Source organism: Macrobrachium rosenbergii, chromosome 21 (assembly GCF_040412425.1).
Source record: "Macrobrachium rosenbergii isolate ZJJX-2024 chromosome 21, ASM4041242v1, whole genome shotgun sequence".
In the NCBI taxonomy this organism is placed as follows: Eukaryota; Metazoa; Arthropoda; class Malacostraca; order Decapoda; family Palaemonidae; genus Macrobrachium; species Macrobrachium rosenbergii.
The window spans coordinates 50,540,465-50,560,463 of NC_089761.1; the positions used below are offsets into that span (position 1 = coordinate 50,540,465).

Below are 19,999 nucleotides of genomic sequence, written 5' to 3' on the forward strand. Positions count from 1 at the left end.
GGTAACTGTAGGGTTCAAAATCAAGTACTCAAAGACTAATGGTATTTTCACAAGCATAGTTCATGAAAGTTGAAATGAAAAGGAATCGAACTAGATGTTGGAATTTACAGTCTTATATAACTACTTTTATTAATTGCTTTAATCAGTATGAAATCATTAATAAGTCCTTGTAAGGTTAGTATTAACAAAATACAATAAAATTTTCTGTCTTCATGCAGTTTCTAGTGATGCTGTCGTATATTGGTTCATGATGACTTCACTTCCATTCTCGTTCTCGCTTATTTCATATTTTGTGTTCATATATATATATATAAATATATATATATATATATATATATATATATATATATATATATATATATATATATATATAATGTATATGTATATATATATATATATATATATATATATATATATATATATATATATATATATATATATATATATATATATATAATGTATATATAAAGCATTTAATGTGGTGTAGAAAACGCCCTGTTAATCAGATTTCCTCCTCCTCCTCTTATCTTTTTTTCCAGTTGTTTCTTATCTGATATTGCTGACGGTGCATTATCTTCCTTTCCCCAATCATAGAGGTGTTCCTTAGGTGTCTGCCTGTTCCTTCCCCATTTGAGTTTCCCCCAATCCACGCCTCTGCCGATGATTAGATCCTCCATATTTTGATTTTTCCCTCATCTCCCAGTCCTCGGTCTTAAATTTCACTCACTTTCAGCCATTAATTCTGACATTTTTAACATATCTGAAAGATATCCCAATCTAGTCAAGTTGCAAATGTGTACTACACGGAGTATACTACCTTATGTCTGCATAGGAACAAGTAAGTGGCACCTAGAGAGAAGGATGCCATGCTTGACACGGGGTCATTGGACGATGAAGGTCAAAGGGGGGCCCTTTGGTTAGCTAATGCTGGGGCCTGCCTCAAAACTGTTGCTACTTTCACTGTCAGAAACAGCTGTCAGATTCAGCTGGTTACAGTTTTATCCGCCCTTGAGATTTGTAGAGAAAGTAGGTTTAGCGCAAAAACGGCCGTGAGACAGATCTCAGCACAAATTATTGTAATGGACTGGAAAACTAGAACTGAAGGAGTTTGTCCTTTGTTAGCAAAAAATTATTTGGTTTAAGCCTATAGGCTTGTTGTTTGCGTTTTTTAGCCAGTTCTTGACGGTTTTCGTCGTTCTTATACAGAAATTATGTTACCTTATATATTACTTTGGCAGGGTTAAAATTACAAAAATACAAATTACTTGCCTGCTTATCAACTTGTTTTAACTTAAATATTAAGGATTTTCATCAGTTATTTGATATATATATATATATAATATATATATATATATATATATATATATATATATATTTATATATATATATATATATATATATATATATATATATATATATATATATATATAATATATATATATTAATATTATGAATTTTTATCACATCACCGTGACATTTTATATCTACAAACACTAAGGTACAAATATCGTTTAATATCCAATCCACTCTACTTCGGGAATATCATCGAAGGGGAATTATGATTGATAAATGATTCTGTACCTGGATATAAAATGTCACGGTGATGTAATAAAATTTGTTACACATATATATAGATGCATATATATATATATATATATATATATATATATATATATATATAGATAGATATATATATATATATATATATATATATATATATTGTATATATAGATGTATATATATACTGTATATATCTATATATATATCTATATCAGTATATCTAATATATATATGTGTGTGTGTGTAACAAATTTTATTACATCACCGTGACATTTTATATCCAGGTTAGGAATCATTTATCAATTATAGTTCCCTTTCTGTGATATATATATATATATATATATATATATATATATATATATATATATATATATATATATGAAAAAGGCTGATCCTGACGAGGATCAGGGCATATATTCGATATAATTATTAACCCAAATGATTTCCTTACATTTAATTTGCATCCAGTTTCTTCATATTTTCACATTAATTGTACATAATTATAAAACAAACGATTTCGTGATAGCCTCTTCATGATCAGGCGTCTCTTTCATTGAAATGTTTCATGGATATAATGTTAAGCCAAATGGAACTGTGGACCCAACACTTTTTTTTTTTCGTCATTTTAATTCATGGTGCTGCCGTATATTTTCGTTAGTCTCGACCTCCGGCTTTTCACGAAAACTTGCAGCCCGAGCAAGTGTTTCGTAGCATTCAGTGGCATTCATATGATAGTTTCATCTGCCGCATGTGATATTCAGTTGTACTCGAGGATTTTGCTTTGGTTTTAATGAAAGAGGATATTCATGTCGACGCTGATGCCCCAAATTTTTATGCACACGAGATCTGGGTAACCCTCTGTCGTATAAAGTTGACGAAAAGCGAGGTAAAAGTAATTTTTCATTTCTCAGAAACACTGAAGAATGGTGCTCAGATTTTTGCGTGTGATTATTATAGTTTGGACAAAAATAATTCTCCGTTTGGTGATTTTTTTCTGTTTAGATGTCAGCATATATCACATTTTCAGGTTTAAAGGGACAGAATTCCTTGGAAAGTGTAAGTGTTATATAACTTGAATACTATTTGTATAATACTCGTAAACGTATGGAGTGATGGTGGATACATTTTAAATTGGTCACAAAGTAATCCAGTATCAATTCCTTTAACGGATTTAGTTACGCCTAAAATTGACTTGGTAGTTTTAGTTGGAATGCAAGTTTATAATTATTATTTGTTAGGCTTAAAATCTTGTTAATAACTATTTTTTCCAGAAGATATATTAAATATGTCTTGACAGATGTTTCCAGGCTGCCCGACTCGGTCAGAATTGCGTAAGTAAATAACACTTAGATTGTCTGTCCTTGAATAAACACCAGTTTCGAATCACATATCAAAACGGAAGTATTTCGACAAAGAGAGAGAAAACGAAATTATTAAAATTATATAAGAGTATAGTCGTCTGACTCTTCACCTCACTAATGTAATTACTGTGTGACCTTATTGTAACAATGAGATTTAATGAGGTAGGGATGGTAATAGAAATTTCGTTCATAATAAATTGCCCACTCATCGGTAAACTATAAAAGTTCATTATTGATAATTAATTAATGTAACGAGAACGTGATTGCGTCGTTGGAATGAAAATATTTTGTATTATATATATACAGTATATATACACAGTATATATATATATATATATATATATTATATATATAGTATATATATATATATATATGTATATATATATATATATATATATATATATATATATATATATATATATATATATATATATATATATATATATATATATATATATATATATATATATATATATATATATATATATATATATATATATATATATATATATATATATATATAATTTTTTTGTGAAGGTACCTCGTTTTGATTGCACAAGTTTTACTGAATGCCCTGCATTGGCAAGAATAAATTCTACAGTTGGTTTTTCTTTAGTTGCGATATATATAAATATACAAATATACTAAAATTTAGCTGTCATATCAAGTGTTTGGTTCTTAAACAGTCTTATACAATATGTAGATTTACCTATACCAGTGGTAATGTGCATACAATTTAGCCTTTCACTCTTTCATTTTCTCTTTGTCTTGTATTCCCACTTAGGTATATTCTACTAAGCTATTGATGTTCTTAGAAAAGGCATCATTCTCTAACAATATCAGAAAGAACTCCATTTCGCAAAGCGAAGGAAAAACCGCTCTGTAGGTTTTATACCATTTTGTCTCCGTAAATATTATTGCCAAGTCAGTTTTCCCCTTCACCCCGACCGTGTTTATCCCAGAGGAGTTATTATACGAAGACTGAATGACGATGGATGATACTAAGATGGAGTAAATATTTAAATTGCCGGCGGGTTTGCATATCAAGGGTAGGCAAATGTTTATAGTAAAGAGACGGATGTTTGAATTGTAAACATTTCGGGAAGGATGGGACGTGGGTAATGGTGTGAAGAGCTATTTGTTTGACCTTTCGTCTGCCAGTGAGATGGGGAATTTTGAAAAAAAAAAAAAAAAAAAAGGTTAGCCTTTATTGATTATTGCTGTGAGTAAATGAGGAAAAAAAAGTGTGCCAACATCCAAAACGAAAATTGACAGTAAGATTAAATTGTCGCTGGACCTCTAACGCCCATTATAAAAGCGGCCTAAACTTTTTTGTCTATCTCTCTATTCATCTATCTATATATAGATAGATAGAGATAGAAAAAATGTAGGATCCTTATTTTTTCTAGTTGAAAAGTACAAGTGGTCTCATGGATGAGTTTATTGTATGCATATACAAAAGTTTCACATACTGCTTTTTTACGAATAAATATAGTGATGTTTATTTGTCTGTACCATATGCCGTTGCAATAAACTATAGGACTTGTCCATCAAATACTGACTATTATTTTACATATAAAGTATTCAGAGTTTGGAAATAAATCACAACCTATTTAAGTGTAACATGATGTTCGTGGAGCTGAAGGGGCTATTATCTCTGTAGAGCGTTGAGAACTTGAATTGGTTGTCGTTCATGCTGACAGATTCCTCCTCATATGTAATAAAGTAATAAATATCACAAAACTAAAAATATTCTCAAACAATCTGCTTACGTTTATGACATTCGCAGCTTCTTACTGCATGACAATTGTTGCCGAATATACTTTTAAAGAAAATTTTCGCGCTTCATGTTCTCAATCCATCTCCTGCAGTGTCTCGCATTTCGCTTGACCCACTGGTTGCATCATCTTAGATTTTTATTTGCCGAGTTCTCACAGTCTTTTCCATTTCTGGTCCTATTTTCCCTTGCAGCTTCCTCGGTCCTTGGTGCTTGAGGAAACTAAAAAACGTCGGGGTCAGTTTCGATGGGGATGGGATATTGGATCCTGAAGAGATTGGGGCCGACCCTTTCAAGTCCTTGTGTAGGCCTATTTCCGAAGGCAGTTAGAATTGTTTTTGCTATAATGCCCCCTCCCCCAACTTCCCACGAAATAAAAATACGATTAAACCAAAAAGATTTCTGCTCTAGTCGCTATTTTCTTTGGATTTTTCCATGTTTTTTCAAGTCGACTGTGATGGTGGGATCAAAGAAACAGCTTTCATTTCCCCCTCTCGATTCTGTCGACGAGAGCGTGAACTCTTTTGTGTGTGTGTGCGTGTGTGCGTGGGCGAGCATGTGTCTTCTAGAAATATAACACGTTATATATTTTTAATATTTATAAATGAACGTTTAAACACACGCACACATGTATATATATATATATATATATAATATATATATATATATATATATATATATATATATATATATATATATATATATATATATATATATATATATATATATATAATATATATATATATATATAAATATGTGTATAGTATATATATATATATATATATATATATATATATATATATATATATATATATATATATATATATATATATATAACATATGCATACAAACATTAGGCTGTAAATGTCATTTAATATCCACTTCACTGTACCTCGGGAATAGCATACACCCAAAGGAAAATTGCAATTCATAAGCTCTTCGTCACCAGCGGGATTCGAGCTTCCGACTAGTTGGAAAACTACGACGTCCAGAGACGTTTTTACAATTACAATTCCCCCTTGGGTCTGTGCTTCTCCTGAGGTAGAGTGAATTGGGAATTAAATGACAATTCATAGCTTAATATTTGTGAATAAAAAAAAATTTCAATGTGTATGACAAATTCATATATATACTAATATATACTGTATATATATATATATTTATGAATAAAAAAATTATCAATAAATATATATATAATATAATATATATATATATAAATATATATATATATATATATATATATATAAATATATATATATATATATATATATATATATATATATAATATATATATATATATATATATATATATATATATATATATATATATATATATATATATATATATATATATATATATATATATATGTATGTATGTATGTATGTAACAAACCCAAGTCATTGATTCGAACCCTAGCCAGAGCAGATTTCTTGTAGAATTCCCTCAATGCGTCAAGCTGTTCCAAAGATAAAGTGAATTTGATAATCTGTGCACGGACAGAAGCCAGGATGTAATTGGCCTTGGAGCTTGAAAATTGAATTCGATGTAGGAAAAAGGACTCTAGTGACCAAAAACCGTAATATTTTTTTCGAAAAAACTACGTTTTATTCTTGTAACTACAGTTTTACAAGCTAGAGGCAAGGAACAATAATACATGAATACAATTAAGCGAAGAAACAGTCTACTTGATTATTTTCACCCTGATAAAAATGTACACTTGGCCTGAAATTTTCACATATTAAATAATGGTAGAACGTTATATTTGCCAAGAACAAGAAAAATTGGCATTTTTGTACTGAAAGGGCGCAGTTCATCAAGAATTGTTGTATTAAAGTCTACATAAAGTTTCTAAAGGAATATTAAAGTATTAATAAAGTAATATTTTTAAATAGACACGTATACACTCTAGTGACTTATATCAGGAAATATGACTACATACATTAATAACCATTCCCTAGATACCTATGATGAGGGAATTTATTAAATTGAAATACGTAATAATTGTTCTTGCTTGAATCATCACTGTTGGTTGTGCAGATGAAAACGATAGAAATGTTTATTTTCCCGAAGCAAATGTTTTTAATGTAAACATTTCATTAATTAGATGGCAGAGCGAGGAACAAAGTTTTGGATGCAACGTCATACGAGAAACAACCATGGAACTGAATGTGTGTATTTTTGGTCGAATTATTATGAAATTTTATATTATCACTATTGTTTTCGTGCCTTGCAAAGCGTCATATTTCATTATTTTCAACGAATTCTTATGTTTAAGCATGTTAAATTTTTATACTTTCAAGTTCCGTATTTAAACATTTAATACTAAATTTATTTGACAGAAAGCAATATGGAGTCACAGGTAACAATAAAAAACACGTTAACAAGACACTCAAGTATGAAAAAAATATTCCTGTAAACAAAACATACTTAATGGAAATATGCAGTTACTAAAATTACAGTACGAAATTATTTTGGAAAATATATATCAGTTTGTTTTTATTGATGTCGGGAAGAATAAAACTTTCCAATAATTTGTCCATCTTAAAAAGACTATCGCTCAAATTCTTCTAGTAAAAGAATTAATGAGGCATCCTTCAACAATAATCTGTTATGTCTTGATGAACTTTTATAAAACTACTCTAGCTAAATTCCAGTCGATAGGGTGTTCAAAATCTCCTACGTGACAGGCTCTCGAGCAATGTACAATTCATAAATTATGCTTATGCTGTTTGTAGATCCTTACCAGATTGTCCAATGTAAGGTATATTGCATGTTGTGCAAGTAATTTCGTACACCCCTCCCGTTGGCATTACTGGTTTATTACACAACATTCAATTCTTGATGGACGAATTGCTACCAAATAGCTTGTTAATGTGTTTTAATTGTTATCTGTGACCCCATGTTGCTTTCGTGTGTAAGTTGTACGGTATTCTTGAAACTGTTTAGTGGCATGATGATGACTTCAGAATAAAAGTCGAAAGTCGTGGTATCTCCTTTTATTTTCGTAATAGGATCTCTTATTCTTCAACCACGGCACCACTGTGGAAATACAAGACTTAACTAAACTCACGCGCCCCTTGTCTCTGGCTTAGATCTGTCCACATCATCTTGTTGGCAAGCACTTTTCTACAACTACAAGCAATCTTTGATGAAGGCACGTCGCCTGGAACGACAACTACAGTTTCTGAAGAAATGTTTGGATGTGCTTGTTACGCCAAAATCTTGTTTACCGAAGAGGCTGCGTAACTTGGATCGTAAAGCTTTCTCGGACATGAATCGTCTGATTTTGGATGCATGGATAAGGACGAAACGTAATGAAGTGAATCGTTCGTTAAAACACACTGAAATGGCAAAGGTACTTTTGCGTAATCATGTGACGGAAGAACAATGTAATGTTATTAGGTACAGTGTAGAATGTAGTGCGATGTTACACTGGAACATCGAGCTAACTTAGATAGGAAATTGGACAGTTTTTTTTACAGACGGACAACAAAAAGTATCCCGGACTTATAGGTAAATTTATCTTCTTTTCAAATCTGTGAGAACGAAAAACTTGTTTAAGGTTTGGGTATGAACTTTTGCTTAGCTTAGGGCAAAGCTGACATGTTTTCAGTAGCTAAAGGGGTTTCGTTGATTTAAAAAAATAAAATAAAAAGGGGTAAACTCTGAAAATATTTTGATTGTAGAAGGATGTGCATATGCCGTATGTAATTCGCAGTAAAGCATACTATGCCTTTAAGATGCCAGATAACACTGAAAAACTTGCGAGGTACAAAAAGATATTCGTATAACTAAACTGATACGCAAACTGCATTGTTATTCTGAATAAGAATTCATAAATTGAAAAGGCCTATCAACTTTTATCGGATGAAGATACATAGGAAAAACTAGTGCTGTAAAATTTATCTTAAAATCTCACCAATAACTAGTTAAGAGATTCTCTGCTGTTAGCGCCACTCTTTCTTATTTGATGGCAGTTTAAAATTCAGGTCCATTATCAGTTCGGTAGGCTCAGCCCCTTATCATTTGTCAAAATGAATAGGATTTGTGTTAAATCCGCTCGTAGGAAATATATCAGAGGCACATATTAAAAATAATGAAAAGCTTATAACCAAGATGAAAAGGAAAAGATACTAGTTGCAGCTTAATATTTTTTTATGTTAATTCACTGTTTACTGAAGTGTATATTGATGATTTGCATCAGTTTTTACAAGAAAAAATTACTTAAATAGATCCTGTTTCTCATAATTTTATTAAGGTGGTAAAGTGTAGTTAATAGTACTTTCACGTTTATTGGTTGTTTTTAAAGGCAGATCTTTGGTTTGGCAGTGGGGAACTGTTTATCTGAAAGTTTCTCAAATATAATGGAATTTTATGAAACCAAATACCTGCATTATATGATTACGATTGCCTGTGGCCTTTGGCTCAGGACTTCGTAGAGTTTTTGGAACTTTTGAATGACCTGGTTCCATCCATAGAATTCAGCCGGGAAATAGAGGAAATAGTCATTGGACATTGATGAGAACGGGCAACGGTTTTAAATTAAAATCATATCGCAGACCAACATCAGTGAATGCTATTATTGACAGTTGTTTCAGCCTTCATCGTTACGTACAACGATCAGTCTGCTCAGGTATGTACTGTATTGGCGAGGATACAGAATTGTGAGCCTGAATCTGTAGAAGAAATCCAAAACATGAATGAAAATGCAGAAGAATTATGTTATCCATTAAAATTTGTTCTTGGTTGCCGCCAAAGAGCCCCCCAAAAATATTTCATAATTATGACAGGTCAAGTACATTTGACATTGAAAATATTTTTGTTTTGCCATATCGTGTAAATTTTTATGTATTGTAAGTAGCCTAAAAAGTCTGAAAATAACTGTTGTTTTCAGTAATAATTCGTCCATCAGGACTTCATTTTGTATAATAAACCAGTGATGCCAACAGGATGGGTGTACGAAATTAATTGCTCAACCTGTAAAATAACTTACAATGGACAGTCTTGTGAGGAACTGTACAAGAGAGTGACACAGCATAAATGTACGCATTTTGTTTTGTCATTGGTAAGAGATTTTGAACACCCTAGCGAATGGAATTTAGCTAGAGTAGTTTTTAAAAATTCATCAATACACGACAAATTGTTAGTGAAAGGTTACCTCATTAATTCTTGAAGAAACATGAACTTAAGGGATGGTCCTCCTTAGATGAACGAATTATTGAAAACTTTCATTTTTAATGATTCAAAAGTAAACCAAGCTCATAGATATTTTGCAAAAAAAGTCATTTTGTAAAGTGATTTAAGTAACAGCATACTTAAGTAACTTAAGGTGTTGTCATTGTTATTTGTGACTTCATACTGCCTTCTCAAAACTTTTTAGTTCCCTGTAGAATAAAAGTCGAAAGGCTTCGTACCCTCTTTCTGTTATTTGCCCTCGAGGATCACTTAAATTTTCATCCATGGGACCACTGTGGGATAGATATATATATATATATATATATATATATATATATATATATATATATATATATATATATATATATATATATATATATATATATATATATATATATATATTTGTGTGTGTGTGTGTGTGTGTGTGTTTGTTTGAGTGTGTGTATATTTAGCACTACAAAATTAATTGTAACCACACAAATATGAAAGTTTTTTCTATTCTTTTGATATGTCTATGTATTTATAACAAAATTCAGTAACCATTCAAATTAAGAATTCTGTTTTCATTCAGGCAAAAATTCAAATTGTCAGCTCTTGCGATACTAATGTAATTATTTATGAAGTTCAGAAAATATACGTCTAAAAGTTTGTTATTATAAAAATGTAGGAGAATTTACCATCGTTTTCTTCTCAGCTAGGTAAAGTATGAGATGATATTTATGAGGATATTTTCAACACTTCCTCGGAGATAACGCGTGTAATTAAAATGTAATAAACTGTTACCTGGAGGAACTCTTTCACTCCATGAAAAAACTGGCGAAGTGTCACATCTCTGGATGGTAATTGCCCCAGCAATTTTCCACTTTCCAGATAAGTAATTATGTTGACTATTACACAAGGAATTATGCTAGGAATTTTAAACCTTCTCTTCCATCGACGACCAACTTTTTCATAATATAATCTTCGGAAGATAAACAGCCAAGGAGAAATAGCATTCCTTTATAGAACCCCATTGTTTGCCGCAAATTCCCATGACATGTTGACTGCAAATTCCCTTGACATGTTTACTGGAAATTCACTTGAGAAGACCACCATCAGCATTAATTTTGAATCTACCTTGTTCATTGATAATGTCGGTTCGCCTTACATCGAATGCGTTCTCGTATTTTTAAAGGAAAACATTCTTACCCATTTAAAACCATTGTAGGCATAAAAATTCATATTTTATACAAGTTTGCCAAAGGATACGCATTGCTTGTGAAACCTTCACAGAAGCAGGCAGTCATTAAATATGGAGGTTGAGCAACCAACAAAAGAGCCAAGCATTCTCAAATATGTATATTTTAAGAAAGCAGAGGGAGTCTCACTTTTTTTGTGACAAAACAGAATCTTTGGAGAACTGATTGTATTTTAAACCATTTTCTTTTTTGCTACCAAATTAACTAGAACATGAAAGCTGCCAAGACTCCATTTGTAAAATCATCGCTATAAAACAAGTTATCGTTATAGAATTCATTATTTGGTAGGTTCCAGTGCGGTTTTAGAAAATATAAAAATGGTTAACATTTTCTTATTGCGGAGTTCCTTCATAGACAATCTTCATAGACTAGTGTTTCAGTAGATTGATGGCAGAACATCTCTATTACTAATGAAGCTGCTTTAAAAACAAGACTGGTCTTTAGTCTTTCATGCGGCTAGCATCCCAGATGGTTTAAATTTCAGAGAAATTGTAACCTTGGTTTTAAGAGCGGACAGTTGAGGAATATATATTGTGTTTGTGATACATGACATTTATAACGCTTGTATGGATGCATAAACGACGATACGCAAATGAGGAACTGGAATTTGTCTAGCCACGAAATATGGAGCCATACATTTTTGCTAATTTTAGCTCAAGTTGTCACATTGCCACTAATCTCTGTGAAACACCAAAGATGGAGAGATCATTGGTAGAAAGAAATGTGTAAAATGGGAATAATTAATATAGTAGCTGTGGCTTTTTTCTGTTTAGAGCTAATAATGACAAGCTTACTGCACTGAAAATCTTCACTGGGTCTTCCTTTAAATTGCCATGTCTCATGTAGCATTTATGGATTGGGGAAAAAATTACCATTATGATATGCACATTCAGAATATTTTTGTAACATTATAGACGTTTAAGTGTCAACTAGCAAATATGAGATAGGGCGCAGATTTACAACTACAGTGACCTGGAATGAAATCGTCATATTCCAGGTTGTACAGTAGAGAGAAACGAACCATCCTTTTATCTGAGAATGATATGGTATTTGTGCAGTGAGAAGGCTGTTTGCCACCCACAACTTTTCTTGCTATAGCAAAGAGGAGGGAGAATATGTTCTCCGGATTTAATTGATAGTACAGCATGTCGAACCGAGTCCAGCATTTCCGAATGATACAGTTTAAATGGCATTACAATGTATACACGAGTGTACATATCATTTGTTACATACATACACCTTTACATACATATATGCATATATATATAATTATATATATATGTATATATTTGTGTGTGTATTATGTAAGTAACAAATGATGTGTCCACACACACATACACACGCGCGCGCGCACACACACACACACACACACACACACACACACACACACACACACACACACACACACACACATATATATATATATATATATATATATAGTGAGTGTGTATGTATAAAGTTAAACCATTAAAACTGTGCATTAATAACCATATGACATGAATTTTCCATGCTTGTATCTCACACTTCATTTGCAGATCCTGAAAGCTTCTTACATTCTAGACGTGTCTTTTTTTTTCAGTGAAGCATTGTTTAAATTATGACCAATTTCAGTCGCTGGTCATTCTTCGTTTTCCTGGAACACACATGCTTTGTTTGTTAGTAGGAATTTATGAAACTAATTATTTTATTACATTTGAAACAGAAATTACATGTTTTTTTTAATGTATTTAGACATTCCAGTGCACACAGTACATCAAAAGTTATATTTCTACCATATTCCAGTATATACATCTTCAGTTTCTCTTGGTATTACCGGAAGCAATTAGTCGGGAGAAACTGTTGCAGTTAAATACATCGAATGAGAATATTAATACGTTTTCACCCTATATACAGTAAATATATACTTGTTCTATATTTATTCTATATATTCTATATATATTCTGTATAGGGTGAATATATATTCTATTTATTCACCCTATATACTTGTTCTCTTTGGCTCATTTAGAATATTTTCTGTCAACAGTGATCCATACAACGATGCCTTCGTAGAATTTCGAGGTGGCGAGCGAAGGGGCTTCAATGGTAATGGTGGCAGTGCTGGAGGGGGTGGAGGTGGTGGCGGCGGAGGAGGAGGTGGAGGTGGTGGCGGTGGTGGAGGTGGTGGGGGAGGAGGTGGCGGAGGCGGAGGAAACGGATTCAAGTTTAATGAAGATTTCCTGACTTCGCATTCTGCTGGTAAATGTGGTGAGCATTGTATTTATCTGTGTACCCTTCTAGTGATTAAGGCCTTTGACGCATATCGACAGCTGTTCTGAGTTCTTAATACTTACTGATCAAGGAAACTGAATCATTCGCCGAAGCTTTTTCCTTTATTGTTTGCCTCAATGATGGAACGTCAGTGTGTTCGCCAAAACTAAGAGCAGCACTGCCTACCCATATTTGCCGATAGAATTCTTTCATGAAGAGATGTTCAATACTTTAAGCAGAGAAGCTTAAAGTAATTTAGGAATAATGTTTCAGTTTTATTGATTTTTGATTTGTGTCTTCCAACAGTTGAAAACTTATACAATGTGATAAACTGTTGAACTGTACTGAAAATGACATTCAAAGTTTCTTGTTTTTCATCAAAATAATAAATTTCAGGTTTTCTCCTCACTTTTCGGAAGTGTAAAGATTTTAGATGTTTTGATGAATTGCTAAGGGAGGTTATTAAAGGTCTGACAAATTATTTTGTTTGTAGATGTTGGTTGTTTTCCCGTAAAAGTAATACTTTATACAAGACATCAGAGCCCAAGGTAGATAGTTGATATGATAAAGACTGAACGTCCTTAACCTTTTTAGCTTTCTTATATCATGTATCGTAGATTGTCCACAAGAGTGTATGTAAGATTAACCTGACCCATAAATGCTTCCATTAACGAAGCCTAGCAGAAGGCACAAAAGTGTAGATTTGAAGTGCTTTTTGATTTATTTAATCATTAAAAAATGAATTTATACGCACTGTTTTTGCAAGCAAACCAAGTAGAGAAATAGCTTAGAATTATTTAAGAGTTTTTACGTATACAATAATTGCTTGATTGCGAATACAGTACCGTATTTATAAATGTCTGTCCAATCAAGACTGTATACCATGAAATATTTTAAACTTTAGTCTCCTAAGTCAGCTTGATAAATTAAGTAAATTAAGTTACACCGCTAACATTTTAGTGTATTAACTTACAGCTTCTCGTTGTTTAACTATAAAAATAATCCTTGTAACCAACCTTGATAAATATATATATATATATATATATATATATATATATATATATATATATATATATACATACATATATATATATATATATATATATATATATATATATATATATATATATATATATATATATATATGTATATATAGTAAACAATACCTCTAAGAGAAGAACTGATAGAAATTAAGAAATGTTGAATTTTAGACAAGGAAGAGGGGGTGTGGATGTAGTCCGTTTTAAAACAGCTGTGAGAGACATTTCAGAGTTAAAAGTATATATCAGAATCTTGTGTACCTGGACCTTGAAGAGGCTCATGGCTGGAATTGTCAAGGATGCATGGGTGAGGGGGCTGTTGTTGAAGACGTATGTTGAAGAAGATAATTTCTTGACATTCAATTTATTTAAGAGTTTTAATGATGTAAATGAAGCTTGTGTTAGAAATTGAGTGTGACTGGTTTGGTGCAATGTCTCCATGGCTGATTGCAACAAGAGTACGTGTATGGATGGAGTACGGAGAGAAACTGAAGTACATAAAAAGTTTTGGGTTACGACAATGGATCAAGAATGCCCATGTGTTTGTTTATGTTAAAGTTATAGTTTCTGACATAGAAGAGGTGCTACGGGGGATGGTAAAAAAGAGTATGGAAGGGTTTACAAAAGAAAGTTGAAATGGAGGGGACTATGATTGAGATACCAAGGATAAATGGAAGCCATGAGAGGGGAGAAGTGAATGTTGGTATGGATGGTTGAAGAAAAGATAAGTTAGGTTTGTATAAGAAATATGAAGCTGAAATTGAAATGAATGAACAAATGGTTTTGTTAGATTTTTTTTTTGGAATGGATTTGCTTGTTGACTACAAATGAGGGAGAAAAGCTAGGGGCTGATGGGATACACTGCTTGAATAGCATATGCATAGTACATAGGATTGAAAATGTGAGTCTGTAAAGATGCGGTAAAAAAGTCACTGTAGGTAAAAGGACGGATATAAAAGATTTGAGAGAAGACAGAACGCTAGGTTTACGCGTATCGTTCGGAATTTTAGTGAGGAAAGAGAAGATGGAGAGTGAAAAAGTGATATCTGGAAGTTGAGGGAGCAATTTTGAGAAAGAAAGTCTTAGTATGCCGCAAGGGCGAGAATTTGTCCAACGGTGCAGTGAGTGTGAAGGGCGTTCCACAGTGCTAATAAGCCTTTTGTGATGGTGCAGTGCATACGAGCGAAATCAAAGTTCAAAGTTTCAATTAATAAATTCTGGAAAACCTTTATTGATCATGAAACGAAAAATTATACTGTCTTCAGTTAAGAATCTTAATCCTTTTGGGCACTGTTAATTGTTTTACCCATTACATACTGAGGACCTGATCTGTACTGGTGGGCAAGTCACACCAGACTCCCTCCCTAAATATTGATTTAGTTGAGAAAGGGAGTTTAAGAGAGCGTCTTGCTTCAGAAAAATCCTGAATAACAGTAACAGTAAGAATTTTCAGTTTGACTTTGTGAACGTTTCATCTAATGTCTAAGAATCAGATTTACAGAAGAGGGTGGTGATAATGCAAGAGGACGAAGTTTATTTTTTCCTTCTTTTCAAGTTCAGTATATAGCCGTTCATCCTTAAAAATCTGCAGATGAAAACGGTACATAGCTTGTTGTTTTCATTCTGTTAATCCAATTATCTATTAGGTGTTCCAACTGTGAATGGTAGTTGGTAGTGTTGTCATATATATATATATATATATATATATATATATATATATATATATATATATATATATATATATATATATATATATATATATACGGTGAAATGAACACATGGAAACGTGTTTCACAGAAATAATTTTCTAACTCACCACGGGACCGAAGCCCGGTCTTTCGAGTGAGAGCCCAGGGCATTAGCAGTTCGGACGCAATTGCTAATGCCCTGGCCTCTCACTCGAAAGATCGGGGTTCGGCCCCGAGGTGAGTCAGAAATTTATATATACTCGTATATATATGATACACACATATATATATATATATTTTTTTTATACATACATACATACATATATAAAATACTCTGTATAACTTATACTCCGTATTTGTATGTCATGTGATTGTGAGTGGCTCCGAAAGGTGCCAGACTTACGGTTTTGGGGGAGTATTGTGGGATGAGGTTTCTAGACCAATGTGCTTCTGCTCCCAACTGCGACCAACGGCAGTTGAGTAACTTCCATATACATAATTTGTTTAAATCAGCAGAGGTACACTGGATTTTTAAAAAGCGGGACTAAATCGGAATCGAAGTCTCCATGGACGATTTGTACCTTAAACATGGCATTAACACCTTAAAAGAAAAGAAAAATTACAGCAGGGAATTATGAAATGGCTATTAACTTCTAATAACACGATATTTCTAGTGATTCTATAGAACCATTACACTTAAGTCTTATCAGAATATCATCTTTACGGTGTTCATGCATACATGTCAGTGTGGCAATTGCAAACAGTGTCCAGGTCTAATTTTGATAGACGAGTCTCTCCCTATTATGGCTGCTGTTTGGTAATACTGCTTCCAGCGTTTTTAGATATCAGATTGTTGTGCGGCCTTCAGCCTTGTTATGTACCCAGAGTACATAACTCTCTCTCTCTCTCTCTCTCTCTCTCTCTCTCTCTCTCTCTCTCTCTCTCTCTCTCTCTCTCTCTCTCTCTCTCTCTATATATATATATATATATATATATATATATATATATATATATATATATATATATATATATATATATATATATATATATAAATTTATATATTTATTACATATATATATATATATATATGTATATTAATAGATATTTGTACGGTGTTTCTCCGAATATGAAGATATTCCCGAGAAAAAACAACTTGCATTCATGCTGCAACCAGTGTTTAGAGAAAGAACCCCCTGCAAAGTAAAATTCCACAGCATCATCAGGTGCTCTATATAAAGCTTGCTTAATGAAATTCATCTTACATCTAGATAGTTAAGACTCAGAATAAGAAAAATATGCAATGCGGGATGAAATATTAGTAGATAAAAAGAGGAGTATTGATGTAGAATCTTCATTTATTTAAGAACGATATTCTGTACATGTTCTCTCGAATAGGAATATAGTGAAAGGCAAAAAAAAAGCAATTAAAAAAGTGGCCAGGATGAATAAGATTTGGAAATCAGATAGACAGCTTGCATTCAAAACTAAGGTATGCACAAGTATAGTACGATATCTGTTGCTATAAGAACGTGAATCATATAACAACGAGACTATATCTGACATACTTTTCAGGTTTGGGAGTAAAGGTTAAAGAATATTAGAAGCCAAATGGCAGGATAGAGTTAGAAATTATACCGTATGGAAAATTATGGCATTTCCTTCTGTAGATGAGATAATGATGAAAAGTAGATAGAGATAACATGAGCATATCATTTGCATAACCCATAGGAGAATATGTGATAAAATCAGTTGCTTTTCTGGGGCACCATAAGACTTAAAAGACCCAGACCCACTTGGATGATAGTATAAGAAGGGAGGGTTTGACGTAAGTGAGACTTGTGGAAGGTTAAAGTTAAGTAGAGCACAAGAAAGACATAAGCGGCGGAATTTCGCAGATGTTTTGTTAGGGGTGGAGGCATTAGGATTATATATATATACATATATATATATATAATATATATATATATATATATATATATATATATATATATATATATATATATATATATATATATATATATAATGTATAAACAAGAAAACGTTTTTACTTATCGTTACTGTATCTTAGATGAATCTCGTACACAGAAGACTGCAACTTCAACATTAGCCATATTATAATTCTGCATTAAAGGTTCATCATTAGTGTGCACCTCTGTCTAGCAAAGACTCACTTTTCTTGGATAATAGGGCCCTTCTATTCCAGTAACTTTTGCACTCCAATTTTCGCTCCACCCTGTTTTCTTTCATTCGTATTCAACACTTATGGTTACTGACTCGGCAGTCTCATGCATTTAAACCCTGGCTTCCATTAGTCCTGCATTGCTCTTCCAGATTTTTTGCACATTTTGAACTACCTTCTTTGAAATACCTACACTGACTTGCCTTTTCTCTCAGCCTACTGTTATCCACCATATTTACTACAAATAGCCTACTGTTATCCATCATATTTACTACAAATAGCCTACTGTTATCCATCATATTTACTACAAAATACCAATGTTTTGCATCCATGTTCTACACTGTGTATCATTAACAGCCTCCACGTCATATCATTTTACTTTTAAGTCGTTTCTATGTCCATGTTTTCCACATACAGTTTTTTTTTCTTGTCAAAACCCGTAATGATATCTCTCTATCTATTCTTGCATCATTTGTCTTACTTGAAAAATCAACTGTATGGTAGAAAAAAGGATCGGAACTAAATGGCAAAACAGTGGAAGTGCCATTTAGTTCTGCATTTCTCTAACTTCTATGTTCAACAACTGATAATACTTCTTAGTCTTCATAAAATATTTGCTTATAATCATCATTCTGTTATCATTATTTGCCGTCTTTTCATGCTCACTTTCTTCCTGATCAGATTACCCATCCTCTTGCATAAAAGTGACTTCTGCTTTCCAGACATTCAGCTGCAATTTAAATTATTATTTTTACTAAATTTTTCATGTACTTGTCCCCCTGCTTAATAAGTGTATCTTTCTTCCTACTGTAGTATACCCTCAAACACCCTCTGCTGATTCAGTGCCCCCGTTCCTGGAAATTTGTATCTCATCTTTATACACCTGTGTCTAACCATAGGCAGTTCTTTATCCATTATATCTTCCCATATCGTTCTTATCAAATTTATTTTTGTAAATTATATTTACAGCTACATTTTCAACCATTCTTCTCTACCCTAAATATTCATCTATTTTACTCCAACTTCGTCTGCCGTCCGCTAACACATAAACATTCATTTACAACAAGAAAGCTCCTTTCTAAACATATTTCCTTGAGACTCCATTCTCATTTACTATAGTAATTTTATACCACTGACAATGCTGTCTGTCTGTCTTTTATCTGCATTTGATATTAAATCACCTTACAAAGCCATCCTTTATTATTCTCTGAACCCAGCTAGACATAGGTTTACTTTGCCACAAAACTTTAGTTTTCACTCTCAATTTTCATGTTTTTTTTAACCATATACATTCACTATCAGCGCTGATTCTACTGCCATACCTAAGCTGTAACCCATCACTACAAACACTAGCTGCGAACTGTACATCTCTTAGCCACCCCAGGCATAGTTTCTCATTTTATTTTTTTTTCTCCCCTACATCCCCGAACTTATGTAAACCAGATGAATCTGTGAACAAAAACAGACTTCTCTCATTGTCTAACTGCCTGACTTTATGGATGAAATCAACAAGCAAAAAACTTAAGCCTGTCAGCTCAGAAGGTTTATACTTAGACTCGAGACACTCATGCTGCGCTACTCACCTGAATTTGTCTTTGATGCACACTTCATTTTCTTGGATGCTAAGGACCTTTCTTTGTAACATTCCGTCGACACATGATGTTTACGATGTATCTCGACTATTCTCCAAAAGACCTATTAATAGCGCCCGTTTCACAAAATATCCATTGTTT

At 32.5% G+C, this 19,999-nt stretch overlaps 1 protein-coding gene across 3 annotated transcripts in view; it reads left to right on the plus strand.

Moving 5' to 3' along the window:
* The window catches only part of nAChRbeta2 (nicotinic acetylcholine receptor beta2), a 653,562-nt gene that overhangs the window by 602,048 nt on the left and 31,515 nt on the right, over window positions 1-19,999 (plus strand). For 2 of the 3 annotated variants that reach the window (XR_010856576.1, XM_067123827.1), the window contains exon 10: window positions 13,136-13,347. Coding sequence is in view for 2 of the 3 variants with exons in the window: in XM_067123827.1 (XP_066979928.1) it covers window positions 13,136-13,347 (212 nt within the window). In the remaining variant the exon portion in view is untranslated. Of the gene's footprint in view, window positions 1-13,135; window positions 13,357-19,999 lie in introns of all 3 variants that reach the window. The other variant, XM_067123826.1, reaches the window with a different exon arrangement.